This window comes from Perca flavescens, chromosome 3 (assembly GCF_004354835.1).
Source record: "Perca flavescens isolate YP-PL-M2 chromosome 3, PFLA_1.0, whole genome shotgun sequence".
NCBI classification, from domain to species: Eukaryota; Metazoa; Chordata; class Actinopteri; order Perciformes; family Percidae; genus Perca; species Perca flavescens.
The window spans coordinates 22,874,031-22,892,846 of record NC_041333.1 but is presented as its reverse complement, the minus strand read 5'-3'; the positions used below and the strand labels follow the sequence as shown (position 1 = coordinate 22,892,846).

The window sequence follows — 18,816 nt, the reverse complement described above, 5'->3', positions numbered from 1 at the left end:
CCCTCATCTCCATCTCCGGCAGGGGCCATGGTGTCTGGAATAGTCAAGCTACAGGCTACCGGTAAGCTAACGTTAACCTTTTCATGGAACAGGATTTCTCCCCATAAATTAATTTATACATTCAATTATATATAGTTTCAATTCTCAGGTGTTATTCTTTCATACTCATTAGGTTATTGGCAGTTGAATGATTCCACTGAAAAGTGCTCTATCTTTAAAGTAGAAAAAATCCATCAGCCCATGGAGATCGCTAGAGTGTGGAGTAACAGACCTGTTGCGTCTTTGTTTTTATGGAGACGGGGTTAATGGAAATAAAACTGGACTCTGGAATTGAGCTAGCGCGGCTTACACTCCACAGGGCAGAAAGAGTGATGTCAATATCGGGTAAGCTCTGAGGCGGAGGCCTGTCTATTTATCTATTAGTATTCTGTCTTGCACTGATTTATTTACTGACTGGTGGATGTGTGAAACACAATTTCTTTTTTTATGTAAAGCATACAACTGACAAATAAAGGAATCTTGAATCTTGAAAACACAATGGCAATCATTTACAGTCAAATCATCTCATCCTCAGTTTTTCAGTAAATTTGACCTTTACCATTATAATGTGTGAAGTGGCAGAACAAATGTGAAGCAAACTGCCATTCTGGTATGTTGTTTCTGTAGTTTGAACTACAGAAGGAGAATTGCTTTGTGTTTAAAGGGTTTACAGCCCAGATCATCTCGGTTTTCCTCTTTTTTTTTATTTGCTCACCATGTTACCCTTGCCGTTGTGGTTGCGTGAGTATGGATAGAAGGCACCCAGCTGCATCCAGCGCAGACACATCTCATACTCAGCTGCATTAAAGAACCCACATATGTCTGCCCCAGTCTGAAAAAGAGGGACAGACAAAAACGTGTCAGTTTGTGTGTTAGGGGACAGAAAGATGGTCACCAGGGTGCAGGTCTGACTATAAAGAGCACCCTCCAACCACAGTAACTGCGGTCACACTACTTTTGTTCCAAGCATCATGTTCCAAATGTGTCCTTGAGCAAGACACCGCAAGAGTGAGCGATTTTGTGTGTTTGATCCAATGGCTGGGCTGGGGGCAAGCTAAAAATTTACCATATAGGGATCGATGAGGTGTCAGATTATAATTATTATTAGACGCACTGAGGAGACGAGAGACGACAGAAGGACAGTATGTGAGAGAGAGAGAGAGAGAGAGAGAGAGACAGAAAATAAACACAAAGAGACAGCGGGCCAAACATGCAAAGTCACAGCAAGCCAGGACAATAATGTAAAAATATAAGTTTTTATTAAGTTTATATAGGTCCTGAAGAACTAGTGCTAGGCTTCTTGGTTGGGGTGGGGCTTGTAATGACATGCTTCACATTGTGTCTCAAGATGTCCTTTGATCAAACAAAATAACATCACTCAGGTCGCTCTAATCTACTTAGAGAGGACAAGGTCACATCAATAAGATTATGTCTTGTCAAAACCAGGATCAGATGATGATACTTACGTAAGAGATGCCAAACAGACTGAACTCCATCATGCCTGTAGAGCAAAGGAAAATTGGGAGTTATGTCAAATTAAAGATTTATTTTTCTACAGTATGTTTCAAGGTTTGCATAGTTTCCATATGTACCTATAATGGATTTGTATAGCTGGTCCCAACTAGCATAGTTGTCTCCCAGCCAATGTCCAGCCCATTTTCCACTGGAGGGGTAAGTGGACCTGGTCACCACTATGCCTCTTTTACCTGTCACATTCAGCAGGGCGCTGCACAGAGAAAGAGACTCAGTGATTTGTTTTACATGTAGAAATAACACACAGACACACAAATTATTACACAACAACCCCGTCCGTGGGGTGGCAGTAGCTCAGTCAGTAGGGAGTTGGGCTGGGAACCGGAGGGTCGCTGGTTTAAGTCCCCATACGGACCAAAGTATGGTGGTGGACTGGTAGCTTGAAGAGGTGCCAGTTCACCTCCTGGGCACTGAGCAAGGCACCAAACCCTCAAAATGCTTGGAGCTCCCTCACTCGGACATCTCTCCATTAGTGCATGTATAGGTACTGAGCATGTGTGTGTAATTCAGTGTAATGTGTGTAATAACAACAGAGTGAAAACATTGTAATTTCCCCTTGCGGGATTAATTAAGTATACATTCAATTCAATACATTCAAACTAGTAACAAATAGAATGTAAAAGTGTCTTCTCCTCCTTAAATAAGGGACATTCATTTTGGAACTGAATTAGCCAATTAATTGGGATTGTTAAATTTAGCACGGCTAAACATGAAACAATTCCTAACCTAAAGCACCTGGGCTCAGGGCCCAGTGGTGCCGAGCATCCCCAGGCTATTCTGCAGGTAACTCTGCAATCTGGCCTCACAGTGGTGAGAGGAAAATTCCACCACAAGGACCAATGTAGTTTCACAATGGTGATTATTTTCATAAAGATTTGATTGAACTGTATTTTATGTGGAGAGTTAGAATATGCAGTATTAGTTATACCTCTCCTGTGGCTGCAGTGTCTTCCTAAATGTGTTTGCAGTGATAGTTTCTGCTCTTCCTTTTCTCTTATTTCTTCTCCAACATCAAATTTGACTGTGTTTAGATTTTGTAAGATTGGGACTCTACCCTAATTTTTCTACTTCCAAATGTAGGTTGTTTCAGTAAGCAATACAAACAAATTTCTTTGGGATAATGCACATTTTCCAGATAATGTGCCCTGTTTGCTGTAATTAAAATATCACAAAAATATTATTAAAACTTGCACATCTGTCATCTGTGTTGGCTCATATGGGCATTTTATTAGATACCTTTGCACAATATGTTTAATCTGCCCTTTTACAGGTGATATACTTTACAGGTGTAAAATACTCCTACCTACTATATAGACTCTGCAAAAACATAGAAGCTGGGATGCATGCACAAAACACACAAATATAAATATATATTCACTTACTCATAAGTGGGCTTGGTGTGTGACCAGCCATAGAGGTTGTGGACATCGTAGTGTCTGACTGTCTTTCCATCACTGAGTATCTGCTCGCTGTTCATGCACAGAGTCTTATGATTTAAACCAAGATGTTGAGACTCCAGGGCTTTTGGAGACAAAACACAAACGCATAGAATCCTTTAAAGGCACACGCACAATGTTGGTATCACATCTTAATAATCTAATTACAACACGAGACAGGAGAACAAAACAGAAATGTGTATTTCTTACGTGGCATATATGGAGGGTTCTCTAGAAGTGGATTACCATGACACTTCCCTCCAACTGTGCCGTGGACAAAACTGGCAGGCTCATTCATGTCCTACAGATGAAGACAGAGTGCAGGAAATGAAAGTCAAAAGAAAGTCAGGCAGAATCAGGTAATAAGGTCACTTTTTAAAATGTCTTCTTCTGGGTCACTCACAATCCAGAGGCCATCAAATTTTAGATTGTTATAGAGATCCTGGATTTCCTGATGCCACCATGCTGCTGTTCTATTGCGGAAGAAGTCGGGGAATGCGGTGTATGCCCTGTATAACTGGAAACGGGACAGTCAAATGATTAGGAAATGAAATGCTAGAAACTTAACAACCTAACCAAGTCTCAAAGATCTCATGCATTTTACAAATATAATATGTAATATATCGGAAGATAGGAAAATAATGTGTTAGAGTAGTGAATACAGAAAATATTGTACCTCTACTTGGGTATCCCAATCCAGAGATTCATTTACTGTGACATTGGGGTAATCTGGCCAGACCTGCAAATAAAGAAAATTATGAATCATACCACCACACAATGTGCAAAATGATTTTTGTTGGTTTCAGCTCCTCTTTATCAATACATGCGTGTGTATTTTGTTTGGCCATCCATTCCCTCTTACCTTCCCCCACACAATTTCATCACCGATGTTTTTGGGCCATTTGATGAAGACATCCTCTGCTTTACCTCTCTCAAAGGCAGTATAATGACTCTCATTGCCTGAGATGGCTGGATCCTGGAATTAAATTTATTCTGTTTGTCATATTACAGAGGCTAGTGATTCAGTAATTTCACATTCTGTATATAAGATTTACACCTGCCCTATGGGCTGCTGATCCTTGAGTGCCCGATCACGTGGTCTATATCCGTGAGGTTCCACTTCCGCATGAAATTCTGCCGGATTTCACTCTTTTCAGCTGCATGTCCCTCACCTTCATAGGCGTAGATTTTGGCGGGGGACGGTGGGTACGCGTCCCCACCACATTTCGTCATGAGTAATTTGTACCCACCACTTTTTTTTAAAACCTCAAGCTCAATTTAGTTAAAAAAAATAAAGTTCATAACACATAGGCCTATAATTCGTGAACGACAGATAACCAACAAATCCACAAAAAGCTCGATCCCCACAGGACAGGACAGACACAGCCGCTCTGCTGCGGACCTTACAGGACATATGAGAACCGTGGGGAGTCAACCCACAGCCGCTCGGCTGCCCTGCTGAAAATGTGAAGCAGAAACGCTTAATGTCAGATAACATCCATAATAATAAGACTTTCGGTTAGATTTTTTGACAGTTATCAGTGGTTATGATGAGCAATATGAGAGAGAAATTTGGTGATCATTGATTGTTGTTTAGGTTGTCTTGCTACATTCTACCACGTTAAGCTTTTTCCTTATAGGCTCTAATGAAGCATAAACGCTTATCAGATAACGTCCATAATAATAGGACTTTTCCAGTTTAACGAGAGAGAGAGGAGCAAGAGTGATTAGGAGCATCTTCAGCCAGAGGACATTATTTTTTCAGCTTCTTCTTGCGTTGTCACCCCGGTTGGACGTGGGGCTGGCAGCAGGTGAATTGGTCATGCTATTAACGTCATCGCTACACTATTTCTGATACATTAGACAGCATCTTTAAAAACGATAGTTACATTATTGTAACTCCAGATTCTATGAGTATAGGCGTAGCCCTCTAAGCCACGCTATGGGTTTATCCCTTCGCGCATGCGCAGTCGTGAAGATTTTCTTTCCCGCCCTTGCGTGCCGCACGGGCTTCAGCTACGTCCGCAATTACTGTATAAAAACAGGGCGGACCCGTTGCTCTGCTCCCAACATCTGCTTTTTCTTCAGCTAATGCAATAGGAGCAGGTGGCCGGAATCTTAGAGGGCTACGCCTATACTCATAGAATCTGGAGTTACAATAACGTAACTATCGTTCTATTTCGTATAGGCTTCGCCCTCTAAGCCACGCTATGGGTTAGGGCGAAGCTGATGTAGTCAATGCCACCTGCGACAGATCCCATAAGTGGAACATAGAGTAACTGTTTTTCCTTACTGTCACTTTATCTCTCATGTGCCGCCATGGCAACGACCTGTTAGCTGGCTGAAAGCCCAAGCCGAGAATGCAGGCGTGCATGATTGATGAAGGAAATACATGATTGATAATTATGGGACGCCCGAGTTCCTCCCAGACACCCAGAGTAGGGGGGAGGGGGCAGAAGAAAACATAAAGCGGCACATGTCGTGATTGTATAATAGTGACAAAAACATATACATATGTACATAATATATACAATTATACATACGACGGGGCCTCATTCGTCGTTGTGAGAAGAGAGGACCGAGTGAGTCAGGGAGGGCTCAGACACATCCCGTAAATAGAAGCGGATGAAAGGGCATGGAGATGCCCAAGAGGCCGCAGCACAGATTTCGGCCACTGACATGCCTCTGAACAGGGCTGTCGATGTAGACAGAGCCCGTGTAGAATGTGCCCAAATGCCCTGGGGGGCGCCGCCCCCTCTGCGTTATAGGCCTGGGTGATAGCCTCGCACAGCCAGTGGGACAGGCGTTGTTTCGACAGGGCCGCCCCTTGGGAGTGTTCCCTGTAGTGAACAAACAGCTGCTGTGTCCGCCTTATGTCCGCCGTGCGTAAAACATACTGTAATAACGCACGCACCGGGCACAATCTGTGAGAGGCCTCCTCCGCGTCGTTGTTATGAGGCGGGGGGAAAAAACCCTAGAGGGAAAAAACCCTCGACCGAAAGGAATTTGTTAAACTTTTTGGTGTGAAGGAAGGGTTGGGCTGTAGGGTGGCTGCGCTCCCGTCCCCTCTGATTGAGAGACAGGACGGCGAGACTGACAGCGCACATAAATCGCTCACTCGCTTGGCTGATGTCAGTGCAAGGTGGAGCGCCGTTTTTAGAGACAGCAACCTGAGAGGGGCTTGTTCCAGGGGCTCGAAAGGGGGCTTCCCCAGAGCTCGGAGTACCAGGGTCAGATCCCATTGGGGCGTGAGAGAACGCACGGACCCCTTTCAAAAAACGTTTAACTAGGGGGTGCGCAAAAACCGTTCTCTCTCCATAGCCTTCGTGGCAAGATGAAATGGCCGCCGCGTAGGCTTTGACCGTGGATGGGGCCAAGTCGTTATCTACCAGTGTTTGGAGATAAGTCAGTACGACCGGCAGGGGGCACGATATGGGGTCTGACTCCCTCTCCGTGCACCAGCGGTGGAAAGCGGACCAACGCGCCGCGTAACACGCTGTTGTAGAGGGAGCTCTCGCGCTCTGAATGGTGCGCACCACGGCAGGTGGCAAGCCTAACCTCTGCAAGCGTTCCCGCTCAGCAGCCAGCCCCACAGTCGCTGGGGTATCACCGGGGGGTGGGCTATCGCGCCGTCCAGCTGTGACAGGGCGTCCTCGTGCCACGGCAATTGCCAGGGCGGAGCTGCCAGCAGCTGGACCAGCGTTGGGAACCAGGATGCGTTTGTGCGCTCCGGTGCCACCAGGATGACCGACAGGCCTTCCTCCTGGATGCGTTCCAGGAGGCGAGGGATCAGAGGGACCGGGGGGAAAGCGTATAGGAGGGTTCTGGGCCAGGTATGGTGGGAGAAAGCGTCCGCGCCCAGGGGTGGGTTGTCCCGTGAGCTCAAGGAAAACCACAGAGCGCACTGTGTGTTTTCTCGTGAGGCGAACAGGTCCACCTCCGCTTCCCCGAACCTGCTCCACAGCTTCCGAACGATAGTGGGATTCAATTTCCACTCGTTGTGAGAGGGTCCCCCCCTCGACATTAGGTCTGCCGCCCGGTTTAGTATCCCGGGGATGTGGACGGCCCTGAGGGACAGCAGATGACTGTGAGACCACAGCAGGAGGCTCCTGGCTATTTCCAATAGCCGGACCGAGCGTACGCCGCCCTGGCGATTTATGAACGCCGCTGCTGTGACATTGTCTGTCTGCACCACAACATGTCTCCCTGCTACCTTCGGGGCGAAGTGCTTCAAGACCTTCAGCACCGTGGACAGCTCCAGGCAGTTTATGTGTGGGAGGGGAGGAGGAGGCCATTCCCCTCCCACCACCTGTGATTCGCACATTCCTCCCCAGCCAGTGAGGGACGCATCCGTGTACACTGTCACGTATGACGTCACTCTGCCCAGGGGAACCCCAGCTGACAGGGTCTGGGGGTTTCCCCAGTATGACAGGTCTGACTGCAGAGAGGGAGGGATAGTCAGCATTCGCCACTTGTGGCGTATGGGGTCGATGTGCTGACAAAGGAACCACCTCTGGATTTTCCTCATGTGGAGAAGCCCCAGGGGTACTACCATGTATCCCGCGGACATCATGCCCAGAAGGCGCATGATAGACAGCGCTGACACCTTTGCGCGGGGCGTGGTGTGCGACAGGAGAGAAAGCAGCGCATCTTGCCTCGGCGTTGACAGCCTGGCCCATAACAATCGAGTTTAGCACTACGCCCAGATAAACTATCGATTGTGAGGGAACCAATGCGCTTTTCTGCCAGTTTATGGCGAAACCGAGTGTCTGCAGGTGCTGCAGGACTGACACGGTGTGTAGCGCCGCCGTTTCCCGAGAGGGAGCCAGGATGAGCAAATCGTCCAGATAAAACAGGACTCTGATGCCTTTTTTCCGCAACGGCTGAAGTGCCATCTCCATGCACTTGGAAAAAGTGCGAGGGGCCAGTGAGTAACCGAATGGCAGTCGGTTGTACTGAAAAGGAGCCCCTTGGAAAAAGAAGCGCAGGAATTTCCTGTGTCTGGGGATGACTTGGATGTGAAAGTAAGCGTCTTTCAGATCCACAGATGTAAACCACTCCTGGTGGCGCACGCATTCCAACACATGTTTGATAGTCAACATGTGGAATGGACGGACCATGACGCACCGGTTGAACTGGGACAGGTCGAGGATGGGACGAAACCCGCCTGACTTTTTTGGCGTGAGAAAGTATCGGGAGTAAAAACCCTCGTTCTCCTCCCCCGGAGGAACTCGGAAATTGCTCTCTTTGACAGCAGTTCCCGTAATTCTGACGTCATGGCGTCTGATACCGCCTGGGACGACACAGTTGTCTCCAACACGCCCGCAAAGCGAGGCAGGGGGGAGGCGAACTGGAGTGTGTAGCCCCGTGATATCAGTTTTGACATCCACGAGTCCATGTGTGTCAGTCTGATCCATGCCGCGCTGTGCTCTGAGAGCGGGCGCGTGCATGTCTGTGTGTTGTTCACAGACATAGCTAGCAGGAAGTTAGGGTAGAACCTGTCGCCCAGCCCATGTTAAGGCCCTGTAGAAAGGGTGGCGGGTCATCGTCGTCCTCATCCCGCTGGCATAGCCAGGGGGAGGAGGAGAACTGAGCAGCGCTAAGTGTAGCGGCATGGCGTCTGCTCCCGCTGTCTGCATAGTGAGAGAGCGGTGCAGCTCCGCGAGCAGCGGTGACCTGGTGTGTGCTTGTGCTTGTGTGGGGAACATCTGTCATATTATCAGCATAGTGTTCAGTGGGAACAAGGGTTGCTAGGTTGAGGGGAAACTGCTCTTTAGAAAGACTTGAGTGGCCCTTAAAAGGGCCGTTGTGTTTTCGATTCTCAACCGTGGAGGGACAGACGTTCCCCGCGCCCCGTCATTGCCACCGTCGCCGCTGCTTGGTGGGTGGCTCCGGGGGCGGGTTAGACCAGATGGGGGCCGCCTTCATGATCCTTCGACCCCGTGAAGCCTGCCGGTCGGGGGCCGGCTGTCGAAGCGGTGGGGCAGGCGGAGGGGCGGAGATCGAAGCCTCCGAGTGGAGCCACCTGCGGCAGAGGGGAAGACCGCTGAGGCGGTGCCCCTGGCCGTTCTGGAGACGGGGAGAGCCGTAGCGGAAAGGCATTGATCCCTGTCTCCAGATCCAGTCCTCCCAGTGGGGAGGAAGGAAACCCGGTGAGAGAGTCGTTGAAGCTCTTTAGAACGCAGGCGGGCGCAGAACGGGCAGGAGGCGTCGGAGGTGAGAGCCTTGCCGACATGAGAGGCGCCGAGGCAGGTCTCGCAGCGGGGGTGGAGGTCCGGCGAGAAGATGTAGCCGGCCTCGCAGGAGGGGCAGAGGCGGACGCCGCTGGAGCTGGTAGTTTTCATTACCTTCTTCATAACTGCTCTTGCTTGAAGAAAAAGTGGGAGCAGAGCAACGGGTCCGCCCTGTTTTTATACAGTAATTGCGGACGTAGCTGAAGCCCGTGCGGCACGCAAGGGCGGGAAAGAAAATCTTCACGACTGCGCATGCGCGAAGGGATAAACCCATAGCGTGGCTTAGAGGGCGAAGCCTATACGAAATAGAACATGACAACGTGCAAAAGACAAAAAAATAAAAATGAATATCATTGTACCCAGCACTTCTGGAAATGCACTTCCAAATGCGTCTCTGTCCCCAGCACATTCCAAACCAAACTGACACCCATGCTCACCTTACTCTTTTTATTGTGTTGTAATGGTTAACTGCTCCTCAGATCTCTGCAGGGTAAATCGAGACAACTAGCTAGAGTATTTGTTGAAGCTGATTTTTCCTCTCGCGCAACTAAAACAACCTTTGAACGTACACATGTTCCACAAAAACAAGTTCCTTCCCAAAGCTATTTTGTAGCGGCACCGTGGCGGCATGCCATGCGTAGCACCGCCCAAGACGATTGTGATTGGTTTAAAGAAATGCTGTTGAACCAGAACATGTTTTTCTCCCATCCCAGAATGCTATGTGGACTAGCCAGACCCTCCTCCGCAGCGCTGTGGAGTAAGGTCTGGCAAAGCCAGTCCATTCATGTAACTGTATCAATACTTTATGATAAAATGGCATTACCAGAATGAAGATGAACTTCATGCTCTCTCCCCTCATGTGATCAACCAGGGCGGGCAGTCCAACAAACTTTGGGTTCAGAACAAAGTCCAGCTGACGGTCCATGTAGTCAATGTCTGCATACTGCACATCCTGCAAGAAACAGCAGTTAAAGTTCAAATTAATTAAATTAAATAGTTTTGTTAAAAAATATTAGAACGAGACGGGACTTAAAACAGCACACACCACATTTTGATACAGTGATGTCAAATGTTAGGATTCCTACTAATACTTATGTAACTCTGTCAAAACATATTGCATGCAACCCCTGAGATATGGTAGAAGTATGGGTTTAATTTGCTTTTAAATTCAGCTTTCTCTTATTTCTTACAATTTCTAGGGAGAACAACACTTTAATCTGCTTCGGTTGCCTGGTGTGCGGTGGCAGTTTAAGGTTGGTTCGACTGTAAAGTTAGCTGATGAGTAGCTTTTGTAAGTAGCTGTATTTCTGCTTCTTTCATTCCAGTTATTGATGCAGGATTATTTTTGGCTGGAGTCAGCTCCTTGCAGGTTAGAGGAAGCATATTCATGGGATCACTTGATTATCGATGGGGATTCTTATGTTCTGTTCTGCATGATGAAGAGGATTCTGTCCTGTTTTCACATGGGACACCTTGCCATGGTCAAAGACAGTGCTCTCACAGATGTATTTTACTTATTATGTTATTTAAATCTGAACCCCAGATTTGCCTGTCAGAGAGAATTACTGGTTCTGGTATAAAACTGGAAATGTCTAGAGACTGTGAAACCTACAATGGAATGGATTTCAAATGAAATTAGAGGTCACATTTTATTAAGTTCAACTGGATGTACCCAATGTAATCTATGAAGTCCATTTAGCTTGATCCCAATAACTTATTTTATCTGATTTAGTTTTATATACTTATTGTCCGCATACAGTGACTCATATTGTAAAATATGAGTAGATACTGTAGTGAATTTAGCTCAGTCTATTCCACTGAGTGCATGACCCTATGCTGTTCAACCTACATCAGAGCAGACAAGAAAAAGCTCTCAGAGTGCATTTGTTTGTATAAGGGCAATTACATGATTCCTTGTGTTGGGACACTCATTGAATGATATCAGTGTTCCGGCAAAAGCCGGCAAACATACTGGAATGTAATTGGATACAATGTATGTGGGCAGCATCAGCATTGTGTCCTGTAACATTTTGTTTTTAAATCACATTTATGAAGTTGTGATACATGAGGTTTGATATTTTCACATCGTCACATATGAACTGAATAGGAACATATGAAATGAGGATTCATGTTTTCTTTCATTCATGACAAGAAAACATGCTATTACCTGGAATTCAGACATATTTAAAAAAGTATTTGTCCAAGAACTTACATAGGGTATACCCGCTGCCTTCATGTCTCTGTATAGATCTGCTATTTCTGTGTCATTAGCGTAACCATAGCGACAGAGCTGGAACCCAAGGGACCAATACGCAGGTAGAACAGGTCGTCCAATCAGCTGTTAAGAAGAAAAACAAACAAGGAAGTCAAAACAGTTCAGCACAGAAAAAGTTGTTTTGCAGGAAAACGGGACGGCGTCCATAAAGTGTTTGTTTGATTTGTTGTCTGTGAGTGCGTCTGTTTGTGTGTGTGTGTGTGTGTGTGTGTTTGAATAGGCTAAATGAGAGAGTGCATTGAAGCGAGGAACTCCCAGCTGCTGCAGTCCATCAACAGCGGCCCTGGGCCAGACACAAAACACACACAGCACACACACATAGGCACAAAAGCACACAGTAAAACACAAGCAGACCAGAAGTCCAAGAAGACTTACCGCAGTGTACTCCTGCACCACCATTTCAGGTGTAGGTCCCAGGACCATGTAGAAATCAAGGATGCCTCCCACAGTTCGGTAGGTTAAAGCTGGAGTAGGCTGGAAAGTCACATCTGGTCATAGAGCAAATAAAAAATGAATGTCCCTTAGAAATGTAAATGAATTGTTATGTACGTGTGTGTACATTTTGTGTCCATACTATGTGTAGCGCATGCATATTTTAGTACTTAAAGTTTAAACAAACAGGAAGGGAGGACAAGACGGGAGAACAAGACATTTTGTTCTACAGAAGTATAAGCCCATTTATAAAAAATGGTTGTAATACATTCAAAATTAGGTATTTCTTTTCACTTTCATTTCATTGACACATGATGAGTACCTGAGCTCTTGCAAATTGAGAAATTGATATAACAGCACATGTGTGTATGTGTGATGCATGTTCATTTGCCTGTGTTAAAGTGTGTATTACTGTTCAGTATGCAAATACACAAAGGTGGAGTAGAAAGTGCTTATTCTGCTGTGTTGGCCTTATATAAGATGGAAAGGAAAGGACATTTGCTTAAAGCATGGGAAACAGCCTCATTCATTAATACATTCATTCTCACTGCATATGTAATTGAGTGTGATTATGTGTACATGAGAATGGTTGGTCTCATTTGCATATAGTGTATGCACATGTACAAGCATGTGTGTGCAGGTGTGTCTGCGTGTGTGTTCCTCTCACCCATGGCATTGCTGTTTAGTAGCAGCACACCATGAGCATCACTTGTCGTCTCAAGGCCCATATAGAAAGGGTGCACTCCGTAACAATTCATCTTGTACTGTAGCAGAGAGACAGAGAGACAGAGAGTAAGAATAAAGGAGAAAAGTGTGAGATGCTGGGTAAAGAATCTGTTCCATGGCTTGTACAAACGTTTGGTTTATTCATGAGCATTTTTGTTTACACCTGACAGGGAATTTGTCAATGCATTTATAGGTGTGACAACACTGATGGGCTTGCTCCCAGTGCTGTCAACATTCCAAACTTCACTGGTTTTCCCTGAGGTAAAAAAAGAATATTTATAACTATAACTATTTATAACTATTATCTTTGCAAATTGATGTGCACTGATTACTACATGTATTTAAATATATACTTTCTTTGGTAGTTATAGCACCCAATAGTGCTCCAACTTCTCATTATATCCTCTGGCCTGAGTTTGAATATCGATGGAGAACTGGGAAGTTATTTGGGGATTTGAGTTGCTGCTGGGTATTATAACAAAATCAGGAAGTCCTAAATGTTGCATACAGATAGAAAAAATGAATGCCAAAACTGTAGCTTGGTGGTTTACCAGCCTCCACTTGGCAAATGTGCTTATTCCAAAATAGTTTTTAATGCCTACTTAATCGCTACTTTAATCAACTTGTGTGGCTGAAGGCAGACATTTATTTATGTTTACCTTTTTCTGTGACAATTTATCACATGCTATAAATGTTTGCATTTGCTTGCGTTGATTTCTACATGCATACATTGCAATGTGCTTTAGTAATTACGCATCCGTAACAATATATGGTTCTAGAGGGATTGAGTTGTGTTTCACAGTGTGTTCCTTCTGTAACTACTGTGAGGGTCCCACTAATGCAGTGTTTAGATGAGGATGGAACTAGACAGACTAGGCTAAGAGAAATAGAGAGAAAGGTGGCAGGGGACAGGAAATCTGCCACTTTTAGATGTCACCGTCCTGCAACGAAAACTCATGGGCACGTCACACTCCATCAGCCTCCTGCACCTCTGGTTCATAAGAAGCTGTTAAACTGTAATACAATGGCTCTGAGGACTTGCTCTGTCTCGGTGTCATCTTTGTGTGAATGTGTGTCTTTTATGTGTGTGCTTGTATCCTTGTGGCCCTGCTACATGGTGTGGTGGCCTGACTCAAGTGGGAGAAAGGTCATTAGCTTGTCCACTAACAAAGAGAGACAGCCAGCAGTGACAGTGTTCTCTTGGTCTCTCTCTGTCGGTCTTTCTTGGCTTCTCACTCATATGTATGGACAGACCGAAACACACTTATTCAAGGTACATTTACATGGATTGTAATAGTCCAACTATGGACACTCTTCTAAATAAAACAGGATTGTAAAAAAGCAATTTACTTGGTGCCTTATAAAACTTCATATTTATATTCTCCTTTATATTCTATGGCACACAACCTAGTTAATGACTGGAGATATCCCCTCCAGTGTACACTACAAAGTCTGAGTTTCCCTCAACTATCAACTATTCAACCTCAAACTATATCTCTTTCATGTTGCAGATGTGTATAGTTGTGGTTACTGTAGAGTATGTCTGTGCAAATTCTGAACAAAAAAGACCCATGAGAGTAGAATCAGATGACGTGCTCTGCATTGCAGTTTTACATTCAGTTTGTTTATTATTTTGTTGGGTTTTTTGTCACTTTCTTTGAAATTATCCCTTATGTTTTGTGTAATTATTAGTAATTAAAGCAAGCAACACTCTGTAGTGGTAGAGATGTCTCCTAATGGTGAATCAATATGAAAAAAAAGAAAAAGAGATAAATGTCTTTCCGGGGAAACATTTTTGGCCTGTGCTGTCAGTTACGTGGATAGTGCTTTAGGTAAAATGCTCTTAAAAAGCTATTTAACACCCTGTTTTAGCTTGACGATGCACCCTTCACAAATGAAAAAAAATTACACATTCCAGCAGTTTTTTTTTTTGCCTCTATCCTGTGGCCATCCATAATTCACTGTACCATAGTTACATTTCTAACTTCCTTCTTAAAGCTACAGTGCGTAGTTTCTGCCACCCCCATCAGGAATTCTAAGTAATGACAACAAAACTGTCGCCGTGTCCACATGATACAAGCCTTCCATGGCTGCGCACTGCCGACCCTAAGTTGCACTCAGTTGCACACTTGCACTGTCTTTTAAAAATTACAACTCCATACTGCTGCCTTGTAGTTCAGGTGTGTGGTGTGCCAGAAAGAGTCATACGTTGATTTTTGTGGGGTTTGTAGATGAAAATTACTGGATTTTGTTTGGAAAAAAAAAAAAAAACAATGTGTGTATAACTATAGAATACTATAGGATCTATAGTGTAATAAAGTGACTTGACACATAATTTAAAGTAATGTGAATAACAGTTAATGCTATGTAATAATGTAGCTAAAATGACGCCGTCTATGACCTAATTTAGATTAAACTACTCAAAAAAATTTGTTTATATGGCAAACTCCTATTTAGATTGTTGTCTTATCCAGTTTAATATTAGTATACCAAAGACTGTGTAAATACAAAGTCCATGTCACCCTGTCTGCTTGATATATTTTTTCTCATTTTCATCTGCTCTCCCTTTTTCCCCCCCTCCTAACTCATATTCCCTTGCTTTCCGAGGGGCCCCATAACATTTGTCTGAACCCTGTGGAGCTGTCTTGACGGCTCAGCAATTAGGCTTGATAATGCTGATGCAGTTGGAAACCTCATCCTGTCTGGCCTTGACACCAGTAGGGAAAACATGATGACACTCATATCAACATCACCACATCAAAGTGACAAAAATGTGAGAAAGGCACATTTATATACTGCACAGGAAGGTTGTTTACAAGTCACCTCTGCAGTAGAGGTTGTGATGTTAGATAAAGACATTCAGTGCAGGGTGTGATGTTACATATGCCATAACCAGCCCACAATTGGTTTTGATGGAACATGACAATGCTTTAAAAAGGGGTGGGGTGCTAGTATTTTGTTCATGGAAATCATTATCAGTCAGACAATCCCAACAGCTACATTTGATAAGCACGAGAGCTTCAGTGTGATACTTACACCAGGAGGCTGGTCCTTGGAGAACATACCCCAGGTGTGATAATTGAGATTGTGTTTATAGGTGGGATGCTCCGTCTCTCCAAAGCCGTAGACAAACTCTGATGACAGTAGAGTAGACACTTGGATGAACATGTCCGAGAATGTAAAACCTGGCACAGAGGAGTCCCAACTAAGAAAAGTGACAGGATTAAATCAATGAGAGATGGAAAGAGAGAGGGTGAGAGGGAATTATTGTCAAAGGAAGTTATTCACAATATGTTTGACACAAATAAGCATAATAACCTGCAGGAACTGCAGGCATTCCTTCATCATACTTCATACATTTTAATTAGTAAACTTTCTACTGACACTTCTAAAAAACACAAAGGCTTAACTACAAAAAGAAGATTAAAGATATGCTTTGAAAAGACTCTTCGATGCTGGACTGCTTTATGGGACATCATCATGACTGCTGAACAAGAGGAAACTACTTTAGGCACTGATACACTGGGAAACTTTCCTGAGCTTATCTGATTAGGTAACTGTGCCAGAGGAGTTGATTCAGCATTGTTACTTTAATATCACAGGGTAAAAATGTGTTTCTTGCCTGAAAATATGGTAGAATAGAATTTTTACCCCACATCTTACTTTACTGCTTGTTAATGGGAGCATCTATATTGCCCAAAATGGCCTGGTGAATCACTGCCCTAAAGGGGACAATTTAAGGGACAAAGAGAAGGGATTGCATCGAGCTTGTTGAAACAAAATGAATGCATTGCATATTAATTTACCTTGATGTTTAGGAATGTATATAACTTATTTATTAAACATCAATGTGGTTAACATTCTCTTTTTTAAGAGCGACTGGCCAGGGTAGGGAGCAATAACAAGGAGTTAAAGGCTAACAATATACAACAGACAAAATATGTCGACACATCAGAATTAATGGAAACTATTATGCTTTTTTAATAAGATTAATTTTCCAATAGCGATCTGAAGTGACACTGGACCAGGTTATGTTTGACACGTAAGAAAACCTCATTAAAAGTCACATTGACATTTGTAATAACACTAAAGCTTTTGCCTTGGAACATTGACATTTCACTGCGCAGGTTTAGATAAAGACGATATGAAAATGTATGAATTGCTGAACTGGTAACATTTTGGTGAAGTTGTAGTTTTTTATTTGTTGACAAATTAATTATTCTTTAGTTTTGTTAAAATCACGAGGGTTTCAAATTATATTTGCAAGTGTGGCAGTGTTTGAGGATATGACAAGCAAACCCCAGGAACACATATAATTTTTTTCAGAGAGACTGATGAACGATCCAAACAATGGTAATAAACCAAAAATTTATGAAACTGAAAAAAAAACATCTAGAACACACAACAACAACCTCAGCCCACCTGAACCACTTGCACAACTGAAATACTTACATCTTGGTTCCTGTTCTTTTCCTTGTGACCTGGATGCCGAATGGGTTGGGGGTAACCTCGACCTTGTAAAGCCTCTTGCTCTCGTCAGTCTCAGGAGAAGCAGGAACCGACCGTGGCACTGGAACCTCATAACGATCTGTGGCTGGGTCCCAGATCTGGACAGTGAGGGAATGTTAGTGTCAGTGTGTCTGTTTATATTGAGCACACAAGTAGGATGGATGCATTGAAATAAAGAAAAATAGTCAGAAGCAGTGCGTGGAAAGAAACATGATATGCACCACTTCTTGCACAAGGAAACAGACACCTTAAACTGTAACATGTCGCTGCTGAGGTAATGGATCTCGACACGAAGTGTGTCAATGTCTGGTGAATCTGGGCGACCACTGCTCCTGTATTTCTTGTTCCGAGTGATATCAGCTGTTATGCCTGAGTTGGTGTTTTTTACTTCTGTAACAGTGTAGCCAAAGTCCCTTGGATAGAAGCACCATGGAGCACCTTCAATGGTGCTTGGCTGAATGGGGACAAAAAGCATATACAAATTTTGAAGCTGTTTTTTTTTTCTCAGTTGTTTATTGATAGAATACATAAATAATATGTGTATGTGCATGTGAACCTCATCTGTGTCACCCCTCACCTCCCAGATGCAGCCTCTGGCCTTGCACTTAGCTTCATCTGCATGCTTCTCTGGATAGCAGTCAAAGCGCTGGATCTCCTTCGGGTCCAGTTCCCACTGCACCATATAGGTCTCCCCGAAAGTCAGGGAGAGGCCACGCAGGGACATAACCTGTGTGTTTGTGATGAAATTAAGGTGAGGACTAAGATGGGTGAAAGCAGTGAATATTAAATCCAAGAATGCCAATGCCAGGACATGCCCAGACAGGCTTGCTGTATGCTATCAATTAAGACAGCTGGTCATTTCCCTCTCTGTTTCAGCAGCCTCTCCCAGGAATTATGCATCATTCTTAGGACAAATCTCGGGGAGCCCCTTTCACTCTAGACACTACAATCACCAACTGAAGGCAGTAAGGCTATATAGCAGGTAGGAAATGTTTTTGAAAAAAAGCATAACACACTCAAGTAAAAAAACAAAATAAAACACAGGGAGCCAACGTGACTTGTGTAGTAAAGTACTGTTCTATTTTAGTGTACTGTATATGGAACTAATGAGGTTTGGTGGCTGGGAGCTATGTTCAAGGCCCAATCTGACTAGGCATACAAAGACTGATGGACATGACAAGCCAGAGTTTAGGTTTAACAGCACATTTACCCTTCACCCCCAGGAAATGTTTACCGCTGAGAGTCATCTGATAAATGCATGCGTGTGTGTGTGACCAGAGAGACCTTGAGGATTTACAGAAGCATAGCCCTGGCCGCACACACATAAACACATGTGCGCACGCAAATATACACCAGCACAAAAGGTAAAGCTCTACAGTAATACTTAACTGAACCTTCTTGACACTTTATAGACTCCTGTTGTTTGCTTATAACCCTGGGCAGTTACTGTAGGACCATTACAACGTAGTCTCCCTACCCCTCACTCATTCTCACACACACACACACACACACACACACACACACACACACACACACACACACGGAAGCTTTTACGATCCTCTCCTAACGTAAATTGTTATAATTTCTTACACTTAGAGGCTAACCTTGAAATGTACAGTTATGTTTTCATTCC

At 44.2% G+C, this 18,816-nt stretch overlaps 1 protein-coding gene across 1 annotated transcript in view; it reads right to left on the bottom strand.

Moving 5' to 3' along the window:
* Positions 1 to 18,816, bottom strand: part of si (sucrase-isomaltase) — an 81,417-nt gene that overhangs the window by 17,925 nt on the left and 44,676 nt on the right. Inside the window, 16 exon segments of the mRNA XM_028572823.1 lie at positions 755 to 871; positions 1,506 to 1,540; positions 1,632 to 1,765; positions 2,955 to 3,093; positions 3,219 to 3,309; positions 3,412 to 3,525; positions 3,685 to 3,747; positions 3,871 to 3,984; positions 10,065 to 10,193; positions 11,454 to 11,579; positions 11,892 to 12,004; positions 12,616 to 12,712; positions 15,711 to 15,879; positions 17,127 to 17,281; positions 17,431 to 17,637; positions 17,761 to 17,910. Coding sequence (XP_028428624.1) covers positions 755 to 871; positions 1,506 to 1,540; positions 1,632 to 1,765; positions 2,955 to 3,093; positions 3,219 to 3,309; positions 3,412 to 3,525; positions 3,685 to 3,747; positions 3,871 to 3,984; positions 10,065 to 10,193; positions 11,454 to 11,579; positions 11,892 to 12,004; positions 12,616 to 12,712; positions 15,711 to 15,879; positions 17,127 to 17,281; positions 17,431 to 17,637; positions 17,761 to 17,910 — 1,953 coding nt within the window.